The sequence below is a fragment of the Geotrypetes seraphini genome, chromosome 8, assembly GCF_902459505.1.
Source record: "Geotrypetes seraphini chromosome 8, aGeoSer1.1, whole genome shotgun sequence".
In the NCBI taxonomy this organism is placed as follows: domain Eukaryota; kingdom Metazoa; phylum Chordata; class Amphibia; order Gymnophiona; family Dermophiidae; genus Geotrypetes; species Geotrypetes seraphini.
This window is the reverse complement of record NC_047091.1, coordinates 84,648,687-84,675,011: the sequence shown is the minus strand read 5'-3', so window position 1 is coordinate 84,675,011 and position 26,325 is coordinate 84,648,687. Positions and strand designations below refer to the sequence as shown.

At 41.7% G+C, this 26,325-nt stretch overlaps 1 protein-coding gene across 4 annotated transcripts in view; it reads right to left on the bottom strand.

The window, feature by feature from the left end:
* Positions 1–3,471: 3,471 nt before the first annotated feature.
* RANBP3 (RAN binding protein 3) overlaps positions 3,472–26,325 on the bottom strand; it is a 413,886-nt gene continuing 391,032 nt past the window's right edge. For 3 of the 4 annotated variants that reach the window (XM_033955562.1, XM_033955564.1, XM_033955565.1), the window contains exons 15-17: positions 25,152–25,294; positions 14,597–14,780; positions 3,473–4,541 (exon numbers count right to left, since the gene is read on the bottom strand). In XM_033955562.1, coding sequence (XP_033811453.1) covers positions 4,498–4,541; positions 14,597–14,780; positions 25,152–25,294 — 371 coding nt within the window. In that variant the 3' untranslated portion in view covers positions 3,473–4,497. Of the gene's footprint in view, positions 4,542–14,596; positions 14,781–25,151; positions 25,295–26,325 lie in introns of all 4 variants that reach the window. The other variant, XM_033955563.1, reaches the window with a different exon arrangement.

The following is a 26,325-nucleotide window of genomic DNA, read 5'->3' as shown; positions in this document are numbered from 1 at the left end:
CCCCCTGAAGTGCAGTTACTTGATGACATCCTTAATACATTGGAAAACTGGATGTCCAGCCATAAACTCAAGCTAAACACAAAGAAAACCACTTTCTTCTTAGCCACCCCCTCCTACTCACCAATTAATTCTATAACCTTAAGAGGTATCAATTATCCAAACTCCTCAACCATTAGAATTTTGGGAGTAATCTTAGACATACAAACGTCCATGTTAGCTCACATCATCCTAGTCTCACGGAAAGGATTTTGCGTGCTCTGGAAGCTTAAATCTATTAGAAAATTTTTTGACCAATCTTCTTTCATTCTCTTAGTCCATTCTCTAGTTGTTAGTATCCGCAAACACTTCCATAAATTAAGCATAATCCAAAATACCGCCATCAGGCTAATATTCAACTTTTAAAAATCTGACCACATAGCTCATTATCTCAAATTTAATTGGCTGAAAATGGAAATCCAAGTTCTTTTCAAATTTAGCTGTCTCTTTTACAAAGCACTCAATGGATTACCACCCTCCTACCTTACTAACCAATTTTGCTTCTCCAGAACAGGTCGAACCACAAGACCTCACTAATTTTTTTTTCCTTTCCACCAGTTAAAGGTATTATCCGCAAAAGATTTGTATCCAAACTCATTTCCTATCAAGTTGCTTCAAGAGACCCAGATTGGAGCCATTTAGTTAGCTCCTCAACCTCATATATGCAATTTAGAAAATCCTTAAAAACATCTCTTTTCTCAAAATAAACAATCCTAATTTAAAATAACTTTTCTTGTTACTAAAAATTCTTCCATTCTTTTACTCCTCGTGTTACAAATTTTATTTGCTAAATCCTTGTAAACCGCTTAGAACTGTAAGGCTTATGTGGTATATAAATAATTATGTTATCTTCTGACCCTTTCTTTGGTACAATAAAGAAAACAGAGTATCTGCCTAAGCCTGAAAGGTTGCTTGGCACCGGCTCTATTGCTCGAATATCCAGCAAGCGCTGAATGGTAGCCTGGACTTTGTGCGCTTTGTCCGGCCTCCCAGCAGGAGAAGTCACAAACCAGTATGACAGAGGCTGGGCAAATTCCAGCTTGCAGCCTGACCAAATATTTTCCAAGACCCATTGGTCTGCCATAATGCGCATCCAGGCAGGCAGAAACTCAGGAGCCAACACCCTCAGCTCCCTGGCATCATTGTGTCTTGCGGGCAGGATGGGTAGAGGCAGGCTGAGAATGCCTGTAGCCCGAATATTGACCCCAGGAACCTGGAGAAGATCTCTGCGACAAGGAAGGGGAAAATTGCCTGTAATCCCGAAATTCCATCCAGAACCACGAAAAGGAGGACATGTAGACCCGTTGGTTCTCACTCTACTATCTGGGAGGATCTTCAGACGACTATCCATAACCAAAATCCAGGCCCCTGCCAAACAACTACTGCCCCTTAAAAAACAGCCAGGCTAAAGTTGCCTTGGAGGTAGAAACACCAGCAAACAGAATACACTTAGACAGCACTTTCAAAAGGTCATAGACACCGTCTGCCAAGTAGTCCATCCCAGCCATCAGAAGCTGAGGAGGAGGATCTACTGCCTCAGTCTCTAGTGTACACAGATGTGCTAGGCAGGCACCACAAATTACATTGTCACATTAACACCTACATTAGCCATTTCAAAAAATGTCTGGAAAACCACAGCCACCTGGGGATCTTGCATATATTTCAAAACCACTCCACCATCATTAAGCAGTTTTGTTTTGTTTTTTTAATGCGCCAAGTCACCTGAGCTACCAGGGAATCCACCCTGGGCTGCACCCAACAGCTGCTGACACTCCTGCGTCAGAGGATACAAGTGGGACATAGCCCTAGCATTCCGCAAGGGACATTCCAGAGAGTCAAACTGTTTCATAAGTATAAAACTCGTATACGGATGAAAGGGAAAGGATGCAGAGTGCAAACACACGCTGCAGAGCCATGGAGAAGTAGCAGCAGAAGTGGAAGGAACGGGCTGTGCCTCAGGGCTCAATTACTGTAAAATATTCAGCAATCAGATCAGGCAGCGCTGCAAATTTAAACATGCGTATTACAGGAGGACCGGCACCAGGATCTGGAGCCCCTAAGGGATCTATGGAACCAGCATCCAACTCCAGATCCCCCAATCCGGGCAGTGCAGCAATGTCAAATAAATGATCAGCAAGATCCAAATCCACCGTTGGAGCCCTTGAACGAGCTGTGAAGAAGGAATAGTCAAATCAGGCGGAGACGCTGACATCCCCAAGGACACACTGTCGTCACAGGGGGAACAGGAGAGCACCCAGCAGGATTGAAACTTAGACCACAAAAATCTCATGAACTCTGAGAAGGTATATGGACCCTGGAGAATAGTCACCCATACATGACTTAAGACTTGTGCTTCTTAGGCTGCAGAGGGTCCGTCTCATGGTTGGCTGACAAAGCCACAAAACCAAGCCCTAAAAGCAAACACGGCCACCCCGATGGGCTAGCTGAGCGTGTTATCACCTGCTTCTACAAAGGGGGGCGGGCTGAAGCAGAAGTTACCCCCCCCCCCGACTGCGTGGCACGTGGCGCAAAAATGCTCTAAAGTGGCAAATCTGCACAAATTTTGCATAAATCCACACTAGGAAACCTTGAGAATCCCATCTCAGCAGTTTGCTTGGCTAAATTCGAATTTTGAAGAAGCAGGGAGAAGTTGAAAAAAGATGAAAAGCCAATATGGCTGCTGGACCCAAATTAACGCCAAAAATGTGCTTAAAAAAGCACTTCCCAAAATTTAAAAAAATGCAGATTTTAGGATTTATTAGGTGGGGGAACACAGAGGATCACTAGAAAACCCCTCAAATTTAAAGTTTGAAAATCGTCGTTGGAGCCTGTCAGCTCCTTAGTAAAGCTGCACCTGCTGGAAATGCTGTCTCCAAGCTGATCTTCGGGCTGACACTTCCTCCACCCTGCGGACCACCGACTGCGTACCAAGATGGACAGAGGTGCAAAAATGCAGGCTGCATGTTGTGAAACACTGCTAAGCCCCCTAAGAGTGCTGAACAGTCTGCGCTTGACCTCCTGCTAAACAGGGAGTAAGAGAGACGGTCCTGAGCTCCAAGGAAGACTAGCAGACTGGCTAACAGGTACCACAAAGGGATTGGCCTGTCAGCTACAGACCAAAGTCTGTGAATTCTCAAGCAGGCAGCACTTCAAATTTACTTTAAATGTGAAAGGGGGCAAAACCATGCTGAAATAAAAATAATAAATTTGAAAAAGCAGAATACAAACAACTGCAGCCATGCATGCAGAAGAGAAAGACTGTGAAGTACACTAGAGGTGGAGTGAAAAAGCTGGAATGGATCTCTTCTGCAGCCCATATGGGTAAAGGGAAATAACCCTATGATCTAGAACAGACATGGGCAACTCTGGTCCTCAAGGGCCGGAATCCAATAGGGTTTTCAGGATTTCCCCAATGAATATGTATTGAAAGCAGTGCATGCAAATAGTTCTTTTGCATATTCCTTGGGGAATCCTGAAAACCCGATTGGATTCCGGCCCTCGAGGACCGGAGTTGCCCATGTCTGGTCTAGAATGTCTCACCTATTGCACTGGAACATTTGTTTTGGGCTCAGCTCTCCCTTAAACAAGAGATACAAAAACAGAGTTTCATTTTCTGACCACATGACCATCTTACTGAAAACCTTTAAAAAAAAATCTACAAAGCATAATATCTTCACAATTATATTGGCCAAGAGGCCACTTCAGGGAGTTGTTAGTAAAGTCTCCATCAGCTACAGATGTCTCTTCTGATCTCAGTATGAAACTCCTGGTGAGCCATTTGTCCTCCAAGTTCATCTTTTTTACCTGTACAATTAAACTAGGTTCTCTAGCATCCGGACAGCTGGGAGGAGGCAGAAAAAATATACTGAGACACTTCCCTCTCCACTCCACCAATACACACGCATACAGACTGTCCAAGCACATCAGCCAGTGAGCGAGTTCAACTCACAGCAACATGAGCACAGACTCTCTGCAGGAAACCAGGAAGGATTTAATCGGGAAATAGTTTGAAGGCAGCTAGAAAGTTAGCATCTGGAGGCCTGTGGTACCTGAATTGCTGAAGGAACGATGTTTGCAGAAGTCCCAGTGAACAGTTGTGACAAGTCTTAAATGTGCCATTTTAATTAAAGAATGAGAAAAGGAAAAAACAAAACAAAACAGAAAAAAAAGCAATCAGAAAGTATTATTTTTCTGCTCATCAATATGATGAGCTTTCAAGTCCCAAACCTCATTCAGGCAGTCTTCCAAGTCCTCTTTATTTTTCTTTTTTTTGTCCCTGTGGAGTCAGTTGATCCAGACCCCCTTCCCCCCACCCCGCAAAACAAACAAACAAAAAAAACAGATGAAAAACAGAATTGTGATGCTGAGCTTCAAAGTCCTGGAGCATTCATCACTGCCTGGAAGGACAGCTGAACTGGGGTATCCACAGGGGTACCTTGCAAGCAATTTGGCTGAGAGCTGCTATGTACTGCTGACAGTCTGAACGTTCTCTTCCTCACCAGGACCTAGAGAGACAGAGAGCTATTTAAGTATTGGGTAGAAGATAGGGTTGGTACAAAAGTATAGGGCACTAGAGGTAAAACTTCAGTCTTGGATTCCCTTCTCCTCTTAAAAACTTTCAGAATCCCTGCCACTTATTAGAATAATGTGAGTTATATTCAGATACAACAGGTATTCCTATGTCCCCAGAGAGCTTATAATCTATGAAACTAGGATGGATAAAAATCAATAATAAAATATATTTTTAAAAATCAGATTTTTAAAAAATAAAATGCTTCTCTAGAGGAAAAATCTAAAGATAACTTTCTACTGTATTTAAAGTTATATTATAGCCCAAAGGTTATTCATTATGAAATAAGGATTAGTTTTTAATTATGTAGCATGAGGCTGTATATTCATGCAATGTTTAAATTTTTTGGTACATGAATTCCATGAATCCATTTATAATGTCATGGGCAATTTTTCTTTCTAGAAAATATTATCATAGATACCGTATATACTCGAATATAAGCTGAGATTTTTGGGCCAAAAAATGGCCCAAAATGGGAGTCTTGGTTTATATTCAGGTCAGCACTGATCCACCCCCCTCCAAAACCTGTTGCAGGCCTCTGCCGGGCCTGCCGGTCCAGTGGTGGCTGGGATAGGAGGGATCTCTCCCGCTTCCTATCCCAGACAATTCTAAGAATATTTTACCTGCCAGAGGTGGTTATTCTGGATATTAGCAAGTGGTCATAATAATGTGACTCGACCGTGTATTATTCTCTCCTTGGAGGAGAAAGCAAAGTTGCTTACCTGTAACAGGTGTTCTCCGTAGACAGCAGGGGAATGCAGCCACACTTGAAGGTGAAGTCCAATGACTGAGCCTGACTGGTGGAACTCTCCTCTAGCTGATGGTAAGCTTTGAGCTTACTGGGCATGTGCAAGAGGACTCTTCTCCTTGAGCCCCTCCTTCTGCCCTGATAGTTGTGCCCCTAGCAGTAGATAATGTAAGAGTTGAGGGGACGGTGGGTAGGCAAATGTGGCTGCATTCCCTGCTGTCTACGGAGAACACCTGTTACAGTTAATCAACTTTGCTTTCTCCGGAGACAAGCAGGGGATATGCAGCCACTTGAAGGTGAGTCCCAAGCTGACGTATTGAATGGATGGAGGCAGTTCCTATATTGCAAACAAACTGCACAGAACTGATTGTCCAAAGAGTACATCTTGTGATAAGCTCTGGTCTAAAAAGTAATGCTTTGTAAAAGTGTGAATGGAATACCAAGTGGCTGCTTTACAGATATCCTGAAGAGGAATTGATCTCACATTTGCTATGGTGGAAGCCTTAGCTCTCAGTGCATGTGGTCTAATAGAGCCAGGAGACTAAGCTTGAGCTTAAACAAAACAGAACTTGATGCAATGAGTAATCCAGGTAGATATAGTTCTCGCTGAGTAGCAGGGTTGAAGGAAACAAACAGTTGATTAGATTTCCGAAACTGAGACATTGCTTTGAAGTAAAAAAGTAAGGCTCGTCTGCAGTCCAAGGTATGCAGGATTTGCTCTGCTGGAGAGGAGTGCAGAGGCTGAAAACACAATGGCAAAGTTATAGTTTGATTCAAATGAAAAGTCCGTAACTACTTTGGAAAGAAATTTGGGGTGAGTTCTCAACTGTACTCTGTTAGGAAAAAAATGGAGATAAGGATAATAAATGACAAGAGCTTGGAGTTCACTGACTCTCCTAGCCGATCTCCGTGCTGTGAGAAAAGTTGTTTTCCACATGAGGAATGAGAGAGACGCAGATCCCAATGGTTCAAATAGAGCCTTCATCAATTGATCCAAGACTAGATTGAGATCCCATGATGGAGGAGGTTCTCGTACTGGACATCTGATGTTAGAGAAGCCTCTCATGAAACGAGACACCAAAGGGTGTTGAGAAATCGGTTTATTGTCCAGGAAAGGATGATAAGCTGTAATTGCTGCTAAATGAAAGCGGACAGAGTTTGACTTCAGTTCTGCCTACTTTCTGTTTCCACGAAGGCAGGACCCGACAACAAGGAAGGCCCGAAGCAAGTAAAAACAGCAAATTGTAAGCGATGGAAGGAAGCTTACAACTTGCCTAATGACTCTGCTGATGGGTGTGTGAGATGGGAGGGATGGGAAGAGAAATAATGCTGCTGCAACCAATGGGAGAGGGGAGGGGGAAGAAAAATGTTCTGCTGCTGCACCTTATTTTTGGGGGGGAGGGGAAAGAGAAAAGCTGCTGCACCCAATTGGGGGGGGGGGGGAAGAAAAGTGCTGCTGCTGCACCCAATTGGGGAAGGGAAGAGAAGTGCTGCCGCTGCATCCAGTTGGGGAGGGGAAGAGAAGTGCTGCTGCTGCAGCACCCAATTGGGGAGAGAGAGGGGAAAAGGAAGACCAGGGAGAGGAGAGAGATACCAAGACCATGGGAGGGAGGGAAAGGAGTTACCAGACCAAGGAGGGGGGGAAATGTCAGGGCATATGGGGGGAGGAGGCAGATGCCAGACCAGGTGAAAAGAAGGAAGTAGAGAAAGGAAGGAGAAGCGATGCCAGATAATGGAGTGGGAGGGGGAGATGGAAGGAGAAGAGAGAGATGCCAGGGCATGGGGGAAGGAAGGGAAACTAAAGGAGACAAAATGGCAGACCAGAGGGAAAGAAAGGAGAGGAGGTGCCAGAGAAGGAGGGAGAGATAGGAGGGAGATGCCAGGGAATGGGGAGAGAGAAGGGAAGGAGATAGAGATGCCAGATCATGGTGTGGAGTGGGAAGGAAGGAAAAGAAAAGAGAGAGAGATGCCAGAGCATAGGGGAGAGGTGAAGCTGAAATGAATCATGTACAAAGGAGAGAAAGGGCACAGGATATACAGTTTACTGAAGGAACATAGAAAGAGGGAAGATACCATATGGAAAAGAGAGAAGGCGGACACTGGATGGAAAGGGCGGAGAGGGTGGATAGTGGATGGAAGGGGTAGAAAGAGAGGGCAGAGACTGGGTGGAAGGGGCAAAAAGAGAGGACAGATGTTGCATGGAAGGGAGCGAGGACAAACGCTGAATAGAAAGAAGAGAGTGAAGAGAAGATGATTAAAGCAGAAAATGACAGAAGATAGAAAAAAAAATTTTTGTTGCTTTACGTAGAATCAAGTAGTATTGTAACTGTATTGATTAAAGTTTATAAATAGGAAATGGAAATAAGGCAGAGCGGACGAGAATACAAAATTGAACAATCTATAAAAATACTAGGTGTAACTCTTGATAAACATTTGACTCTGGAAAAACACACTGATCTATTATTCAAGAAATGTATCTCAGTCTTATGGAAGCTTCGTGCCATCAATAAATTTTTTGATGAACCTTCTTTTCGTCTATTGGTACAAACATCTATTCTGAGTATTATGGATTATTGCAATATTATATATTTAGGGGCTTACAAACAAAATACTTAAAAAAACTAAGACTAATCCAGAACACTTTTGAACAGGTCTACAGAGATGACCAATAAACTGAGTGCTCACAGTAAGGGCCCCTAAGTGATGGAGTGGGTTAGAAACTGATTGAGTGGAAGGTGACAGAGGGTAGTGGTAAATGAAGCTCACTTTGAGAAAAGGGTGCAGTGTTCTCCCTAGAAATTTTTTACAGCCGGGTGGCATGAAAAAGTAGCCAGGTGGAGTGGAGCGGGATGGGGAAATTTGGTGGTGGGGAAAATTAAGGGCTCCTTTTACTAAGCTGCAATAGCGTTTTTAGCGCATGCAGAATTGCCGCGCTACACGGCTAGAACTAACACCAGCTCATTGCTGACGTTAACGTCTAGCACGTGCGGCAATTCTGCGCGAGCTAAGCTGCGTGGTAAAACTGCTATCGCAGCTTAGTAAAAGGAGCCCTAAATGTGTACTATTTGTATTAGTTAATTATTATTAGTTATTTTCCAATGCTCAATATGACTGCCTTTCTTAAGGTTTGATACTTGTTCCATAATTTTTTTATTAAATTTAAGTATCCAATTCTAGAAGTGAATAATTAGATGTTTGCCCTCTTTCAAATGGTATAAAGCAGCGTCTCTCAAACTTTTTTTTAACTCCGGCACACTAAATGCAGCAAATGTTTTTCATGGCTGGAAAAATTTTTTGGAGAGAACACTGTTGCCGTTAGTTTTCAAGGTCCAATCACATCAAAGAATGATGCTTATCTGGGCAGTTGTATAATAAAAAGAATGGATAAGATAACATGAGAAGTGAAATTGTCATGAATCAGAGGGATACATATCCTGTAGGTCCTAAAAGCAGGCTTGTGGATTAGATATAAACTATGAAGGCAGTGGTGTACCTAGCATATGTGACACCCGAGGCCCATCATTTTTTGACACCCTCCCCCATCTGTATGAAAAACATGATTTTTAGTAACAATCCACACATCACACAAGAGTGTACCTAGGAAAAGGCAGCATCTTACATACTGCAGTGAGCAGTACATCAATACACCCATTGTAAAACTAAACAAGCCAGACTAATACAGATCAATCCTACACAGTCAATCCTAACTGAAAACCATGTCTTTCGAACACACAGAACACAGAAAACACCTTCGCCTAGTATAGAATATGTAATCACAAACTAACCCCTCTCCCTTTTACAAAACTGTAATGTGTTTTTTAGCCATGGTGGTAACAGCTCAGACTCTCATAGAATTCTGAGCAATTACCACCATGGCTGGTGCAAAAAAAAAATGCTCTACAGTTTTGTAAAAGCAGGGATAAAATAGAAAAACGTAGACAAAGGTTAAATTGAACCACCAAGAAGCTGGACTCTGCATACAATGCAACACCACAGAAACAGCGATGCACCTCCCCATAAGCAAAAAAATAAATATATTTTTTTTCTACAATGTCTTCTCTGGTTTCTGCTTTCCTCATAGTCTTGTCACTCTCTTCCTTTCATCCACTGTCTACCCTCTCTCTGCCCCTTCTATATGGCATCTTCTCTCCTTGTATTCCACTTCCATCTCTCCCTTCACCCCTATTATTCTGGCATCCATCTTCTTCCCTTCCCTCCTCCAATGATCTGGCATCTCTCTCCTCTTCTTCCCTTCCCTCTCCCACACTCCCATGGTCTGGCATTTCACTCTCTCCTCTTCCTTCCCCCCACTTCCATCAGCCCCCTTTCTTTCCCTCCAACCTAATTCCATCCAGTATCCTTCCCCCTTATGTCTCTCTCTCCTTTCCCTGCACACCAATTCCATCAGCATCTGCCCCCTTTCTCTCCCTCCACCACCCTTCCATACCACCCTGACCCCCTTTTTCTCCCTCCACCACCCTTCTATGCTCCTCTCTCCCTCCAAACCAGCAAGGTCCCATGATGACTGCTTCTGTTGCCTTTGCCTCTGGAAGATGTAAGTGACGTTGAAGGGGATGGGCTGGCAGACGCAGGGAGTTGCGGCAAGGTTCCGCAATGACTGCTGCTGACGGTCCACCCCTTCCGACGTCACGTCTTCCGGAGGCAGAGGCGGCAAATGCAGTCATCGCGGGACCTTCATGCACTTCAGTGCGGCTGCCGACTCTGCTTCGGAATAAGTACGGCAGCCGCACTGAGGTGCAGGTGCCATTTAAAGCAGCTCGGAAGGTTCTGGATCCAGCTGGTTGTGTACCCTCCTAGGGCTGGCACCCGGGGCGGTCTGCCACTGTATGAGGGGACAAAAAATAATAAAAAGAATGGATAACTTGACCAATTTAGACATGTCATACAATTATAACCACAAAAATATGTCATAAAATGTAATTCTAAACTCAAAAGACTACAGACGAAAAGCAGACTATAGAAAGGAAACCAGAAAAGACCAAGCCCATAGTACTAAGATCCAAATGCTAAAATCGGACATGTCCATTATGAAGAGACGTGTGGATCACCGCTAATTATAACGAGTGAGTCTTTAAAATATGAGACGTTAACAGATAGCCAGACCTTGTAGACGGAAGTGACAAATACTGGAGCCAAAACCAGAGCACCGTGATGAAACTTGAATGGAAATATGGATACCTATTTATACTTTTGAGTAAAATTGCGATGCAAACATGTCATAGAAAAGAATAAATAATGTGTAAACTAAAAACCAAGAACAATATATTATTAATTAATGAAATAACATGCTAAAAGAACTTAACACCCCCCCTAAAATAGGGCATATACATACTTAAAATGATGGCTGGTTACAAACAGTATGCCTAGACTATATAGACCTAAACAGGGCAAAAGTAAACGTATGGGAAATGAACAGCAGATAATACAGTGTATCCTGAAAACAAGCCGATAGTAGCTCAAAGACAAGTCGACCGGGTAGATGAAAAGTGAAACCTGGGAAAGATCTAAATCACAGGTGTCAAAGTCGGTCCTCGAGGGCCGCAATCCAGTCGGGTTTTCAGGATTTCCCCAATGAATATGCATGAGATCTATTTGCATACAATGAAAGCAGTGCATGCAAATAGATCTCATGCATATTCACTGGGGAAATCCTGAAAACCCGACTGGATTGCAGCCCTCGAGGAGGGACTTTGACACCCCTGATCTAAATTATTGTTCAAATGAGCTTCTATTAAAACCAAAGAATAAAACCACAGCACTCGGGAAAGTAAAAAAGGGAGAGTAAAATGGACTTACCGAAAAGGTCTCTGTACTGATGAGATAAACTTGTACGCAGAATAAATGTGAACACGCGACAGTGGGGCTATGATATTTGATCCATTGAAAGAGGCACCAAAAAAGTGTCGGCAGTGGATTGGATGCACACTGATAGGGGAGGAGCATTGGGCTGTTAAAAAAGGCTGCTTTAATAAATAAATGAAAATACTGGTGAAAAACTAAATAAAAAACCAAAACCATGATAAAATGCCAAACCTGACTGCAAGTGGTAGTGAAAGTAGCATAAGGCACCCGTAGTACTGTTAGTTGCAGAGCTGCTTAGGATAAAGAACCATGCTGTACATGATAAGATAAGATGTAAAGTGCTGGCCCCTCACTGCACCACTTGATAAAACTAAGGAGCAATGTTCTAGAGCAGGGGTGCCCACAATTTTTGGGCTTGCGAGCTACTTTTAAAATGACCAAGTCAAAATGATCTACCAACAAAATTTTTTTTGAAAAAACATAAAGCACACTGTACGCATAGAAAAATGTTAATTATCATTCCTATTCCGGGGTTTTTTCAAAGAGGTCAAAGCAAATGACTCTATGCACTGTCACCTCAGTAACAACCATACAAAAATAGACAAATATATCCCCTCCCTTTTTACTAAACCATGATAGCAATTTTTAGCGCAGGGAGCTGCGCTGAATGCCTAGAACTGCTCTCGACACTCATAGGCTCCCTGCGCTAAAAACCTTTATTGCGGTTTAGTAAAAGGGGACCATAGTGTAAAATATAGACTGCAGATATAAATTCAGACACATTTTGATCACTAAATTTAAAATAAAATCATTTTTCCTACCTTGTTGTCTGGTGATTTCATGAATCTCTGGTTGCACTTTCTTCTGACTGTGCATCCAATCTTTCTTCCCTTCTTTCAGCCTGTATGCTTCCTCTCCTCCAGACCTCATTCCCTCCCCCAACTTTTTCTTCTTCTCTCCCTACCCTTTCTTTCTCCCTGCCTCCCTTTCTTTCTTTCTCTCTTCATGCCCCCTTCTTTTTTTCTGTTTCTCTTCTTTCCTTCTGTCTCCTGCCTGCCCTCTTTCTTTCTTTCTCCCTGCCCTCCCCCAAGCCACCGCCATTGGATAACAGGCCCCAAAGCCGCCGCCCCAAGCTCTCCCTGCTTCGGGCCGACCAGCATTCCTCTCCCCAATTCTGCCGTCGGGGAGAGGAAGGCTGATCGGCCCAAGATCGCGATCGACCTATTGGGGAAATACTGCCAGGTCCTGCCTTCACGGAAACAGAAAGTAGGCAGGACCCGGCAGCAAGAAGAGCAAATTGTAAGCTTCACTGACCTGTCTCCTGCCTTAGCCCGTAGCGAACGCATGCTTCGGGGCTCTAACATGTGCATGCCGGCTTCCCTTCTCTTCCTCCCCCCCCCCCCCCGGACATAACTTCCAGTTTCAGAGGGAAGAGAAGAGAAGCCAGCATGCACACGTTAGAGCCCCGGAGCATAAGTTCGCTATGGGATAATGTGTGAAATTTCCAAGCCGTTTGTTTTTTTTGGTGTTGAGCAGCACCGGCGGCAGCAGCAGAATTCACAGTGGATGATAGCTGGGCAGTCATCTAAATTACCTGGGCGGACCGCCCGGCTAAAAGGACCTAGGGAGAACACTGGGGTGTATGGCAAGGTTCAGTTCTTGGGCCTGTTTTTAACCTTATTTGTAAGCGATACTGCTAAAGGGCTGTCTGGTAGGGTTTGCTTCTTTAAGGATGATCCAAAATCTGCAATAGGATAGATACTCTGATAGTGTGAACAATATGAGGAAAGCTTGAACAACGGTCTGGAATTTAGCAGCTAAGATTTATTTGGCAACTAAGATTCATGCTAAGAAATGCAAAGTTGTGTATCTGGGCTGCAAAAATCCAAGGAAATAGTAAAGTTTAGGGGTGAAGAATCTCTGTGCACAAAAGAGAAGCGGGACTTGGGTGTGATTCTATATTATGATCTTAAGATGGCTATCTTATCCTGTTGATCCTGCTCCTGTCCCACCCCCCTCTTTCCCGACTCCATAATTCTACTTTTTTTTATCACCTGCAAATTAAGCCCTGAGAAAAGGCAACAGCAAAAGCTAGAACAATGCTTGTGTGCATAGGGAGAGGAAAGGCCAGTAGGAAAAAGGAGGCAATAATGTCCCTGTATAAGATTCTGGTTAGAATATTGTACACAATTCTGGAGATTACACCTTCAAAAAAAAAAAATAAACAGGATGGAGCTGGTCCAATGACAGTTACTAAAATGGTCAGTGGTCTTCATCAAAGTGTATTGAGACAGACTTCAAGATTTCAATACTTATACTTTGGAGGAAAGGTAGGAAAGGGGCGATATAATAGAGACATTTAAATACTTACATGACAAATACACGAGGCAAGTCTTATTCAATTGAAAGCAAACTTTTGGAATGAGGGGCATAGGATGAAGGTGAAAGTGATAGACTCAAAAGTAACCTCAGAAAATACTTTTTCAATAGAAAATGTGGTAAATGCATGAAATGGATCTCTAAGGGAGAGGAAGGGATAGTAAGTAGATGGCATGGATAGGCTGACTAGATAAGCCATATGGCCTTTATCTACCTTCATTTTTTCTGTTTTGGATGTAATCCAAGGAATTATTTCTTGAAGGAAAGATGGTTGATGTATGGAACAGCCTCACAGTGAAAATGGTTGAGATAAGGGTAACATTTGAGCTCAAGAAAGGAAAGGACAAGCACACAGGTTCTCTGAAAGAGTAGAAAGGTATTGTTCCTTTATCAATAATTTTTGTTTGTTCACTGCGATGATGGACTCTGAATGGAGGTATATTAAACTCTTATAAATAAATTGTAGAGCTTAAAAGTGAGTGTAGTTGAAAAGACTGGAAAAACCTAAGGTCTTTATCTACTATCCTTTTTCTCTGTTTCCATTTCTGGAGTACATTTCTACCTTAACAACCACTCCTTTTAGTTTTCTTATAAGCTATTCTATCACAGTTTCCCTTTTTAAGCTGAATTCTGCTGTTGTAGTTTTATTATGCTCTCTCAGGTAGGTGATTAAGTCAAATTTGACTGTGTTATGATCACTACTGTCAAGCACTCCACTACCATAAGCCCCTGTACTTGAGTCCGGTGTTACACTGAGAAAATGACCTAAAGTAACACCTCATCACATTGGTTCCATGACCAGGTGCCCTACAAAGCAGTAATTTAAGGCAAGCCCCTACCCTCAAATAATTTAATGTTCCCAAAGTCTTCAATGCTGCAGGTAGTTCTGTGGAATAATGCATTATGGGTTGTTTTTACACTGATAGATTAAAAGCCTGAATCAGCAGGAGAACAGTCAGCATGGATTTTCATGTACAGTGATAGCAATACAGCTGTGTTAGCACTGGTTTCAGCACACAGCAAAATTAGTTGGTTCTTACCGCTTGTACTAGATCCTGTGGGGGCGATGAGATCGTCGTCGCTATCATCCTCATTCAGTTGTGTTACCTCTGGTTCTGGTACTGCAGCACTCTTCACCTCTTGCTCCTGTTCTATTCGACTGCGCAGAGCTAGGATGCGGTGGTGCAGGGCTGCATACAATTGGCCTGTATCTTTGGAGCTTGCCTGGAAGGTAGGCAGAATGAAACAATAGACCAGGGGAGCATTCTCATTTGTAGAAGCAATGCCAGTCTGTCACTGTTGCCTCTGAAGTAGAAAACTAGGTTAGATAATGCTGAAGTTAGTGTGCTTATATATATTTAATGTGAGAGGACAGGGAAAATTTTCATCCTCTGCCTCCTTCTATGTGCCAATCTCTTCCCCATCTACTCCAGTAAAATTATTATTCAACTTATTCCATCATCTATCTCAATTTAGCTATGATATAGTTTTCTCTTTGAAAAAGATGTACCAAAAACCTGTTAATTTTCTTTCCTTCAGTCCCTCCAGACTTGCCCAGACAAATGAGTTTATGCACACCTACCAGCAGATGGAAACTGAGATCTACTGACTACAGAATGATTCTGTAAATGTTCAGTGCAGTCCACAGCTAATTATATTTCTGTTCTAAAGCAAGTGAAAGAACATATCTTAAAAACTGATCCCTTTAGAGAACTTAGGGTACAAACAGCAACAGAGAACATTTTACTCAATATCATAAACAACCCAGGAATCTCTGACATCCTGTCAATCTTTCAGAGTCATTGACTGCCTAGAATTTATCTCACTGACCTGGGGCAGGTTCTGGACCTGTCTGGAGGGACTAAAGGAAAGAATATTATAAGTTAAAATCTAATTTATTCTTCCTTAGCAACCCTTCAGACTATCCAGGAGCTTGGGAAGTACTGAAGCAGTAACCTCTCTGTGTAGGGCCCTATCCCCCAAACCTACTGTCAACTCTCTCACCCTGAAGCTTGCACCCGGATTCGCCTGAATATCTATTTAATAGAGTTTCACATAAGAATGCAAAGATAATCAGACAGTCACCCTGAAAATGTCTTACAGGGAAATATTATTGCTCTCCATCCTGATTGAATGCACTTTAAGATGCCATAACAATAACCTTTTTAATCCAGAGTGCAACTGACACCACTGAAGCTGCTTTCCCTTTCTTCTGTTCTCCAAACAGAACAAATAATCCAAATGTCAAAACTCCTCTGACCTTTGAATATACTTGGGCAACATTCTGATATCCAACAATGAAGGTACCCCCTCCTGCGTCTTCCAAAACTGGAAGCAATATGTTCTGGTTAACATGAAAGTCAAGAGATCGCATTTGGGAGAAAAAGAGGGAATGGAAGCACCACCTTCTCTCAGGAACACTAAAAAGGGCTCTCCTACATGACAGAGCCTACAACTTCAAAATTATTTTTGCTGTGGAAAAATCAAATCCCAGGGTGGAACCATCAGACAAGGAGACTGGATTAGCCTCAATCCTCTCCAAAACCTAATACTGTATTGGGTTGAAAAGCTAGCACTCTGCCTCAAACCAAACCTGTATAACCTGTCAGTGTCGCAATTTGTACCTTAAGGGAGGCCAAGATTAACCCTCTATTCATAGCATTCTATAAGAATTCCAGAATTTCTTATATGGAGGCCTTCAACACTATTGATAGGACCATTCCTCAATGATATGCCATCATGTCATATCCTTGATGTACGGCAAGGAAGTAAATCTGTTTCTCAATCTCTACATAAAAAAGATTATTTTGCTTGAATATCCTCTCTTTTGCAACTTTGCCCTTTCAATAGCCAGGCAGTAAGACAACACGGAGACAAATCTGGCATTTACATTATGTGCCCTCTACAGTGAGATGGATTAGGTCCCCATTCCAGAGCTTTCATGGCCAGTCTTGGCTAATAACACCACTGGGCTTCTGTGTCCTCCTATCTACTGGATGATCCGGACCAGTAATGGCTAAAGCGGGAACACATGTAGCCAACACTTATTCTACCTCAGTGGAGGCTCAAGTTGAGGAATGATTCTCTAGCTTCAACCGCATTTAACAAGCTGGCACAATTAAAACTAAGGCAAATTAATCCTTATTGAAAGTGTAAGTGTTACTCTAATCAATTAAGAGAGCAGAGTTTTGTTATGTAAGTTAAAGAGATGTTGGGGGTGAACATAGTAAATAAGATGGAGAAAAGTAGAAAATCTCTGTTTGAGAAATATTAAGGCTTTAAAAAGTCTTCTTTAACTATGATTTGTATTTATTTATACCTCACCTTTCCCAAGGCGGGTCACAATAAAGTAAATACACAAACAGAATCACATATAGTACAACAAATTGAATGATTAAAAATAAAAAAATAAAACTAACAAGATGATTCAGACAGTGAAATCTCTGTTGAGTCCTGAGAAAAGTCTCACCCCTGTTCTTACAGCTGAAGATTTGGATAAGTTGGCTGTCTCTTTTTGAATAAGATGAGAAAGTTGAAGGACTATAAAAAAGGAGAGGATATAATGATTCAGAGGATTCCTGAGGTGGTCTCTAGTGATGATGGTATTTATTTGATCATTTGCAGGTCTTAAGTACGACAATTGCATTACTGTAATATCCTATATATAGGATTATCTTCTAAACAGAGGAAGATGTTGCAAATGCTGCAAAATACTGCTGCGTGTTTGATCTGTAAGGCAAAAAAATATGATAAAGTATCTCCATTCAAGATCAGTTACACTGGATGCTTATAGAGGCTTGCTTTCTATTTAAACTATGTATGCTTGTTTTCAGAATTTTATATGGTCTGGCTCCTGCATATCTGGTCTTTCTCAATAACAGACTGTGGACTTTTCCTCCAGAAAATTGCCCAAACCTTTCTTAAAATCAGCTATGCTAGTCACTCTTACCACAATCTCTGGCAATGCGTTTTAGAGCATAATTATTCTCTGAGTAAAAAAAAAAATTCCTCCTATTGGTTTTCAAATTATTTCCCTGTAATTTCATTGAGTGTCCCCTAGTCTTTGTAATTTTTGACGGAGTGAAAAATCGATCCACTTGAACCCGTTCTACTCCACTCAGACTTCAATCATATCTCCCCTCAGCCATCTCTTTTCCAAGCTGAAGAGTCCTAACCTTTTTTGTCTTTCCTCATACGAGAGGCGTTCTAACTCCTTTATCATCTTGATCGCTCTTCTTTGAACCTTTTCTAGTGCTGCTATATCTTTCTTGAGATGAGACAAGAAACGAACGCAATACTCCAAATGAGGTCGCACCATGGAGCGATACAGAGGCATTATAACATTCTTAGTCTTGTTACCCATCCCTTTTTTAATAATTCCTAGCATCCTGTTTCCAATTCCCAGATCATTTATAAATAAGACAAATAGCACCAGTCCCAGTACAGATCCCTGCAGCACTCCACTATTTACTCTCCTCCATTGAGAAAAATTACCATTTAACCCTACCCTCTGTTTTCTATCCAATAACCAATTCCTAATCCACAACTGAACTTTGCCATATATCCCATGACTCTAATTTTCTCAGGAGCCTCTCATAAGGAACTTTATCAAAAGCTTTCTGAAAATCTAGATACACTATATTACATTATATTACTGATTTCTATTCCGCCTCAACCTTGCAGTTCTGGGCGGATTACAAAAGAGACATTTGGACATTTCCAGGATGATTACAAAGAGACTTCTGGACTTTTCCAGAAGAGTTACAAGAAGAAGAACATTTCCAGAGGAGTTACAAGAAGAATGGTGTAGTATAGTTTAGGGAATGGGATACGGCAAGGAGGTTTGGGCTATTCCAGTGGATATAAATTCGGGATGCTGTACAGATAGGATATAGTGCAGTTTCGGTATATATGCAGTTAGGGAAGCAGTTGACAAGCTTGGGCTTTGAGGGGAAGGGTAACTGGTGAAGAAGGGAGGATGGGGAAGTCACACTGAGGGGAATCCAGGTTGGAGTTATGACATCTGTATAAATTTTTTGAATAGATGGGTTTTGATTTATTTGCGAAAAGATTTGAAATCGCTTGTTGTCATCAGCAGGTTGGAGATGACATGGTCCAATTTCGCTGCTTGTGTCGCTAGCAGACTGTCAAACATCTTCTTACGCTGGGTGCCTTTGAGTGGGGGGTAGGTAAATGGCTCACCTTTATTCACATGTTTACTCACACTTTTAAAGAAGTCAAACAAATTGTAAATGAGCATCCACATATTTGCAGATTCTCTCCTAACATTGAGTCACGGATTGACACTATTAGTCGACTGGGGAGGCATACAGGATTCTTGTGGATTTTAGGCAAAATGTGGGAATCTTGAAGTGTTGGTAGGTTAAATATTTGTATTCATTAGTGGTCAAAAATCCATCTTTACGACCCTCATTTATTACACACAATATCTCACTGAACATCTCATCGGAGGGATCCCCCTCTAACTTAACATAATGATCAGTTTGAGACAATTGAGATAGGGCTTCTGCAATATACAACTCTCTAGACCAGGGGTCTCAAAGTCCCTCCTTGAAGGCTGCAATCCAGTCGGGTTTTCAGGATTTCCCCAAAGAATATGCATGAGATCTATGTGCATGCACTGCTTTCAATGCATATTCATTGGAGAAATCCTGAAAACCCAACTGGATTGCGGCCCTCAAGGAGGGACTTTGAGATCCCTGCTCTAGACCAAGGCAACCGCGCCTCCTTTATCGGCACGCCGTATAATGATTGATTTTTCATTCTTCAGCTTCAAAATGGCAGCTCTTTCATCATCACCAACATTTAAAGGGTCTTTATATTGAACCCTCTCCAATTTCTCTACTTCACATAATGTTAACATCTTAAAAGTGGAAAGAACAGGATCCAGTTGACCTGGAGGGACTCAGGATGACTTGTCCCTTACTACTGAACGGTCCATTGACTGACCGTCTTGTTGAGAAAAATATAGCTGTAATTGCAGTTTCCTCATAAATTTCTCCACTTCAATGCGCAATTGGAAAGGTTCACGTTGGGCTGTAGGAATAAAAGTGAGTCCCTTAGAAAACACTTCCTCTTCTACTGCAGATTAACTGAAAACTTGAAAGATTTACCACTGCTGATTTACATTCATTTGTTATACTAACGCGGTTTACCATAGTTGATCCCCTCTCATTTAAAACCGTGGCCGGGGCTTTGACCTCCCTCCCCCTTCTTCCTCTGTTTGTTCCTCCACCTCTTTTCTTTTTGTGTACTTCCCCATCCGTGTCATCTCCTGTTGATCTATCCGTCCCCTCTTCACTCCCACTGGAGCCATCAGATGATAGTTAGCTACCACTTGTCCTCCCTCATCCTTCCTCATCCAAGGATAGACATAGTCAGACACATAATCCCTTTTATCCCTCTGGTATTTTTTCATCTTTTGTTGGCAATTATCACTCCCAAATTTATCCAATTTCTGATTCAGATCTTTAATTTTTTCTTAAAATTTATCCTCAGAAATTAATTTCACCACTGCTTCATCAATACGTTGGGTCTCCTCCTTAATCTTAGGTTGAAATGAATAAATTAACAGCAACATCAGATCAAGGGAGCAGCAACTGAGGATCTTATTCCAGCTATCCACAAAACTAGAATCATCACCAAACAATTTAGGGGCCTGGGTCATCCTAAAGCCCCTTAGGAAAATTTCTTGCCGACAGTAGTCTACAAGTGAGGCACTATGAAGCTCTAATCGAACAAGGTCTCTCTTCATATTTAAGATACACATCCAGGTGTCTGTAAAATTGTGTACTTCTTGTTCAAATCCTAAAGATGGAATATTCAGTAGTTCCTGTCTCAGACTGGACTTTGCAATATATCTGTTGGGTCTGTGCAATATATTTATTTCAACTGGAGTTGTAGCACCCTTATTGGAGTTTTTTTGATGACCCATGAAGCCTTTCTAACTGAGGCCCTTTTTAATCTAATATTTTTATTTTGGGTGCTCCTCCATCTCTTGAGAGTGTGAAATAATGAGATGTTAAGTTCCTGCTTGCCTGAATTCTGTGTCTAGCATATAATTTTGCTTTATATATGAATACTGATATATGCTACTCGTAATTGAAATCACCCATTATTATAGTGTTGCCCATTTTTCCAGCTTTCCTAATCTCTGAAAACATTTCTTCATGTCTGCTCATTTTGTCCCGGGGGACGATAGTATAACCCTTCATACATGGAATTTCTATCCATAAGGATTCCACACTGCTATCTATGTCATGCAGAATGTTTATTTTATTTGATTCAATTCCCTCAACATATAGCACAACCCCCTTCCAATTTGATCTACTCTATCCTTGCGATATAATTTGTACCTAGGTAACATAGTGCCCCATTGATTCTCCTCCTTCCACGAGGTCTCCGAGATGCCTATTACATCTAGCTCATCATTCAGTGCTATACAGTATACTCTAACTCTCCTATTTTATTTTTTAGGCTTCTAGCATTTCTATACAGACGCTTCAAATTGTGTTTTTTCCTTGCAACTACAATCTGCTGAGAAGACAGGGAAAATTTGAGTCTTTTACTCTGCCTTCCTCTTAAACCCTCCTAGCTTTCTTTCACCATTATTGGAACCTCTCTACCGGGACTCCCTAAATATCCTGTTTCAATAGTATCCACCAAGGATACCTCACACTGAACCATCCGCTCAGTTTAAAAGCTGCTCTATCTCCTTTATAAACATTAGCGCCAGCAGCCTGGTTCCATCCCAGTTAAGGTGGAGTCCGTCCTTTTGGAACAAGCTCCCCCTTTCCCAGAAGGTTGCCCAGTTCCTAACAAATCTAAATCTCTCATCCCTGGCACCATTGTCTCAACCACGCATTGAGACTTTGGAGCTCTACCTGCCTCTTGTGTCTTGCGCGTGGAACTGGGAGCATTTCTGAAAATGCAAACTTGGAGGATCTGAATTTCAGCTTTCTACCTAAGAGCTTAATTTTGGCTTCCAGAACCTCCCTCCCACATTTTCCTATTTCATTGGTAACTACACCTACATTTACCAGGACAGCTGGCTCCTCCCCTGCACTATCTAAAATCCTATCTATGTGACATGTGAGGTCCGCCATCTTCGTACCAGGCAGGCAAGTGACCAGGCGATCCTCACGCTCACCAGCCACACAGCTATCTACATGCCTAATAATCGAATCACCAACTACAACCGCTGTCCTAACTTTTCCCTCCTGGAAGCCCCTGGAGACACATCCTCGTGTGAGAGGATATTGCAACCCCTGGTGGGCGGGTCCTAGCTACAGGATTATTTCCTACTTCACCAGGGTGATGCTCTCCTTCTAGGAGATCTCTCTCCTCCAAGGCAGCACAGGGGCTACCAGAATGGAGGTGGGACTTCTCTTCAACATCCCTGTAGGTCTCCTCTATGCACTTCTCTGTCTCCCTCAGCTCCTCCAAGTCTGCTACTCTAGCCTCAAGGGAATGTACTCGTTCTCTGAGAAAAAGGAGCTCTTTGCAGGGAGCACACACATATAACTTCTTGCCAACCGGGAGAAAGTCATACATGTGACACTCAATGGAAAAGCCTGGAAAGCAACCCTCTTGCTGCTGGACTACTGTCTGCATCTTGTTATTGAGCTAATTAATTAACCTTATTAAGTTACTAGGAATATATTAGACTAGTATAGAGAGCCTTAGGATTTTATTAAAAGTTTGTTCTTTTAAGATCTAAATTGTCTTTAGAAGGGAACCTACAATTGAGGAGTGTGTGGCGCAGTGTATGGCCTCAGCATCCTGGGGTTGTGGGTTCAAACCCCGCGCTGCTCCTTGTGACCCTGGGCAAGTCACTTAATCCTCCATAGCCCCAGGTACGTTAGATAGATTGTGAGCTCGCTGGGACAGATAGGGAAAATGCTTGAGTACCTGATTGTACAACCACTTAGATAACCTTGATAGGCGGTATATAAAAACCTAATAAACTTGAAACTTAAACTTGAAACTTTCTCCCAAAACCTTATCACAGCTCAGAGCAAAATAATGTATACTTACCCAAAGATGTCTTCCACTTTTCTCCTCTCAGAAAAAGAATGTCCTCTTACCTCCTTCTCTAACAGACAGATAGTAGTTCACAGGTTGCTGTGAAAACTATCTTTAATGCTGATCCTCTACAACCTCCCTCTTAGAATCAGGTTTATTGGATAAGAGGGATGTAGGTGGGTTTATTTTATTCATATCATAATATAAACAATTCATCATTATATCTTGTCATATTGTATGCAATTTTCAAAGGAAGGGGAGGGGGTGGGTTTATAATTAGAGTAATAGTTGGTATACTTATTAAGTATGATATGCTTTTTCAATATTATAGTACAGTATTATATAATAATATGTTGTATTTACAATGATCTATGAAGGATTATCAAGTGTGTACTCAATGAAATTGTATAAATTTATATGATATACTTGTTGTTATATGAAAAATGAATAAAAAAACTAAAACGAAGAACCAGGTTTACTGAGAGTTAGGCACTAGGCCAGCATTCCTCCCCTGATCTCTTAAGAAAGTCCTCAGAGTTCAGTCTCCTCCTTAGTACACGGCTAAGATATACTCTGCAGGAAACCCTACTCTCAAGGGGGGGGGGGAGGTAGTCTCCTTCCATATTGCAATTTCTTGACCTCAGGAGAAGGTCTACCACTTCTAATAACCATGGTTCATCAGGTGCATAGACCACATCTGAGATGGTGGGCAGCTCATGCCAAACTCGGGCACGTCCAAAATTGGGTCCTTGCTAGTGCTCTCACCAGTAGTTCTTTCAACAATTGCAGGTTTGGTCACCAAGGCTCCACCTTCCTACACCGCACCACATAATCTGCACCTAGAACCTGTTTCTTCTACCCCCCCCCCCCCCAAAAAAATTGAAATGAATAGAAACTGGGGTTTCTTGCAGTTTTTCCACAGACTGATGCACTGGCTCCCAGAGATTGTCAAAGTGCACTACCTCCTTACTCAACACTGACATTCTAGAGTCTTTGGCGGTCAAACTGAAAAGTAGCTGAAGACTCCTTTCCAGGTAAGTAGCTCCACTTAGTATATTTTTTAGTCTGTTGCCAACTGCTTTCTAGCATGCACTTAAGGTTTTATCCTCTTAACTCAAAGGAGGAAAGCTAAAACACACAACTTTTCACACAGTAATCCCCACTGAGAGGGCCCAACTACAAGGAGAGATGGGGATGGGAAGGGATCTGGTCATTCAGGTCAAGACCTTAGCTCTCTGTGACTCAACAGATACCTTATTTCCTATTTCTCTCTCTTCTTTTTCTTACTCAGACCTTCTCCGACGCTATGCTAAAGGCCTTTCCCTCTTGCCAAGCTATCTGGCCTACCTGAATTAAGACTGCACAGACTTATCCATATCTACCATATGATGCAGTCCCAAACTCAAAAATCTACCTATCAAAGTGGTACCTTCTTTAAAATTTTTGGGTGTCACATTTGACTGTAAACTTACTTATCACTTACATATTAGGACAGTGGTCCAACGCTGCTTCTATCGATTGTGCATGATTAAAGCTTTAGCAAAATTGTTAGAGCCCGCGTCCCTGAACATTTTAATCCACTCCTTGTTATTTCATGCATAGATTACTGCAATGCCCTCCTCAAAGGAAATAAGACGACTCCAAATAGTACAAAACACTGCAGTAAAATTTATATTTAATGTAAAAAATACTACCATGTTCCTCCTCTTTTACATAAAGCTCATTGGTTACCAATAGAACATAGAATCACCTATAAAATTATTCTACTAACTTTTAAAACCAGAGTAAATAACCAGCCAGAATTTATTAATAACTTATTTATCCCATATAATCAAACCAGGACTTTAAGATCTACAGCTCACAATCTTCTTACCATCCCCTCATTGAAATATATCAGCACAATGAGAACTACAATTTTCTCCATTAGTGCCCCCTCTCTTTGGAACAGTATCCCAAATTACTTACGTGAAAAACCAACTTGCCAATTTTAAGGTGAAGCTGAAGACATTTCTCTTCCTCGATGCTTTTGTAACTTAAACTGTCCTTTTAAGGATGACTTAGATTCAAGAAAGGTTTTTTTACCTTCAGTTCCCCCTCCCCTTGTGTGTTATTCTTCCCCTTGTGTGTTCTCTTTCTCTCTATCAATTGTAGTTCTAACCCTTCTTCCCTTTTGTTCCCGTTTGTCAATGTCTTTAAAAATTGGCATTTCCCCTGGTTTGTTTCTGTTTAAATTGTATTTTATTTGGCACATTGTTTTGGCGTTTTTGTACACCGCCTAGAAGGCTTGATTGGGCAGTATAAGAAATTTTAAATAAAGTTGAAACTTGACTGCACAAAACAGTTATAGAATCACTCTGAAGCCAGTACTTCTCAATCTCCATCTATTGGCAAGAGTTTGTAAGCCCAAATATCTAAACTGGTTTGGAGGTATGCAAAGTAACAACTATTGTATAGCTGAAGACATATCAACTTGCTTCAATGTATGGAAATTAATGTAGATTAAGTAGTGATGAACCTGAAATGCATTCCACAAAGCAAAGCACTACTTACCAATATCAGGAAAACTTTGACTCCCTGGTCCTCTGTATCCATGGCTGTGATCCGGATACTCTTCTCGCTGGCTTTATCAATCTGCATCTGAGCCCACAGCTTAGTGTTGAGAATTAGCCTTAGACTTCCTTGGGTCCGCATCACTGTAGCAGAGACAAAAAAAAACCCCCATAGCCTTATAATTTATATTATTTTAAAATATTTATTTCCTGCACATCCCAAACTCTGTGTGGAGTACATAAAAACATATATAATAAAACATATACATAACTCAACATATTTCAAACAAATCATCAAATGTATTTATTTATTTTAGGTATTTATGTACCACCTATCAAAGTTATCTAAGCGGTTTACAATCAAGCATTTTTCCCTATCTGTCCTGGTGGGCTCACAATCTATCTAATGTACCTTGGGTAATGAAGGATTGAGTGCCTTGCTCAGGGTCACAAGGAGCAGTGTGGGATTTGAACCCACAATCTCAGGGTGCTGAGGCTGTAGCTCTAACTACTAAGCCATCCTTCCTCCTTCGCTACTTTTTCCTCTATCTTTAAAAAAATGCTTCTTGAAAATAATATGCCTTCAAACATTTCATAAATCTTATAAATTACTCTTCAAAGTGAATAGATTCAGGAAGAGCATTTCAGAATTGAGGACCTGCTACTGAAAAGACATATGTACAAAGTGACATTTTAAAGATACAAAGTGAAGGCACTTCCAACAAATGCTTACACTGAGATCGTAAAGAACGAGAGGGCACATAGGATGCAACTAAATTAGCCACCACCAAAGGTAAATCCTGATGCAAAGCTTTGTACACTGAAACCACAGTCTTAAATTTTATCCTCCAAGCAATCGGTAGTAAATGCAAAATCAATAATGGGGATACTTTGGTTTAGATCCGCTGTGCTGAGGTCAGCCTGAAGAGCAAAGCTGTGAACTGGAAGTGTTGTTCCAACACAAGAAATCACAAAACCTCCTGTGCTCTGGAAAAAAATTGGGTATGTGCAGCTAGGCATCTGACAAATCCTGAGGAGGTGAGAAATTCTCATGGTTCCACTGACGCAATCACCAACCTCACCATCTCCATCTCTTGAGGGCTGCCTTCACTGCTTTGAGGTCTAGAATCAGCCTCATGTCTTCTGAGCCTCTCATGGGCACTATGAAGTATATC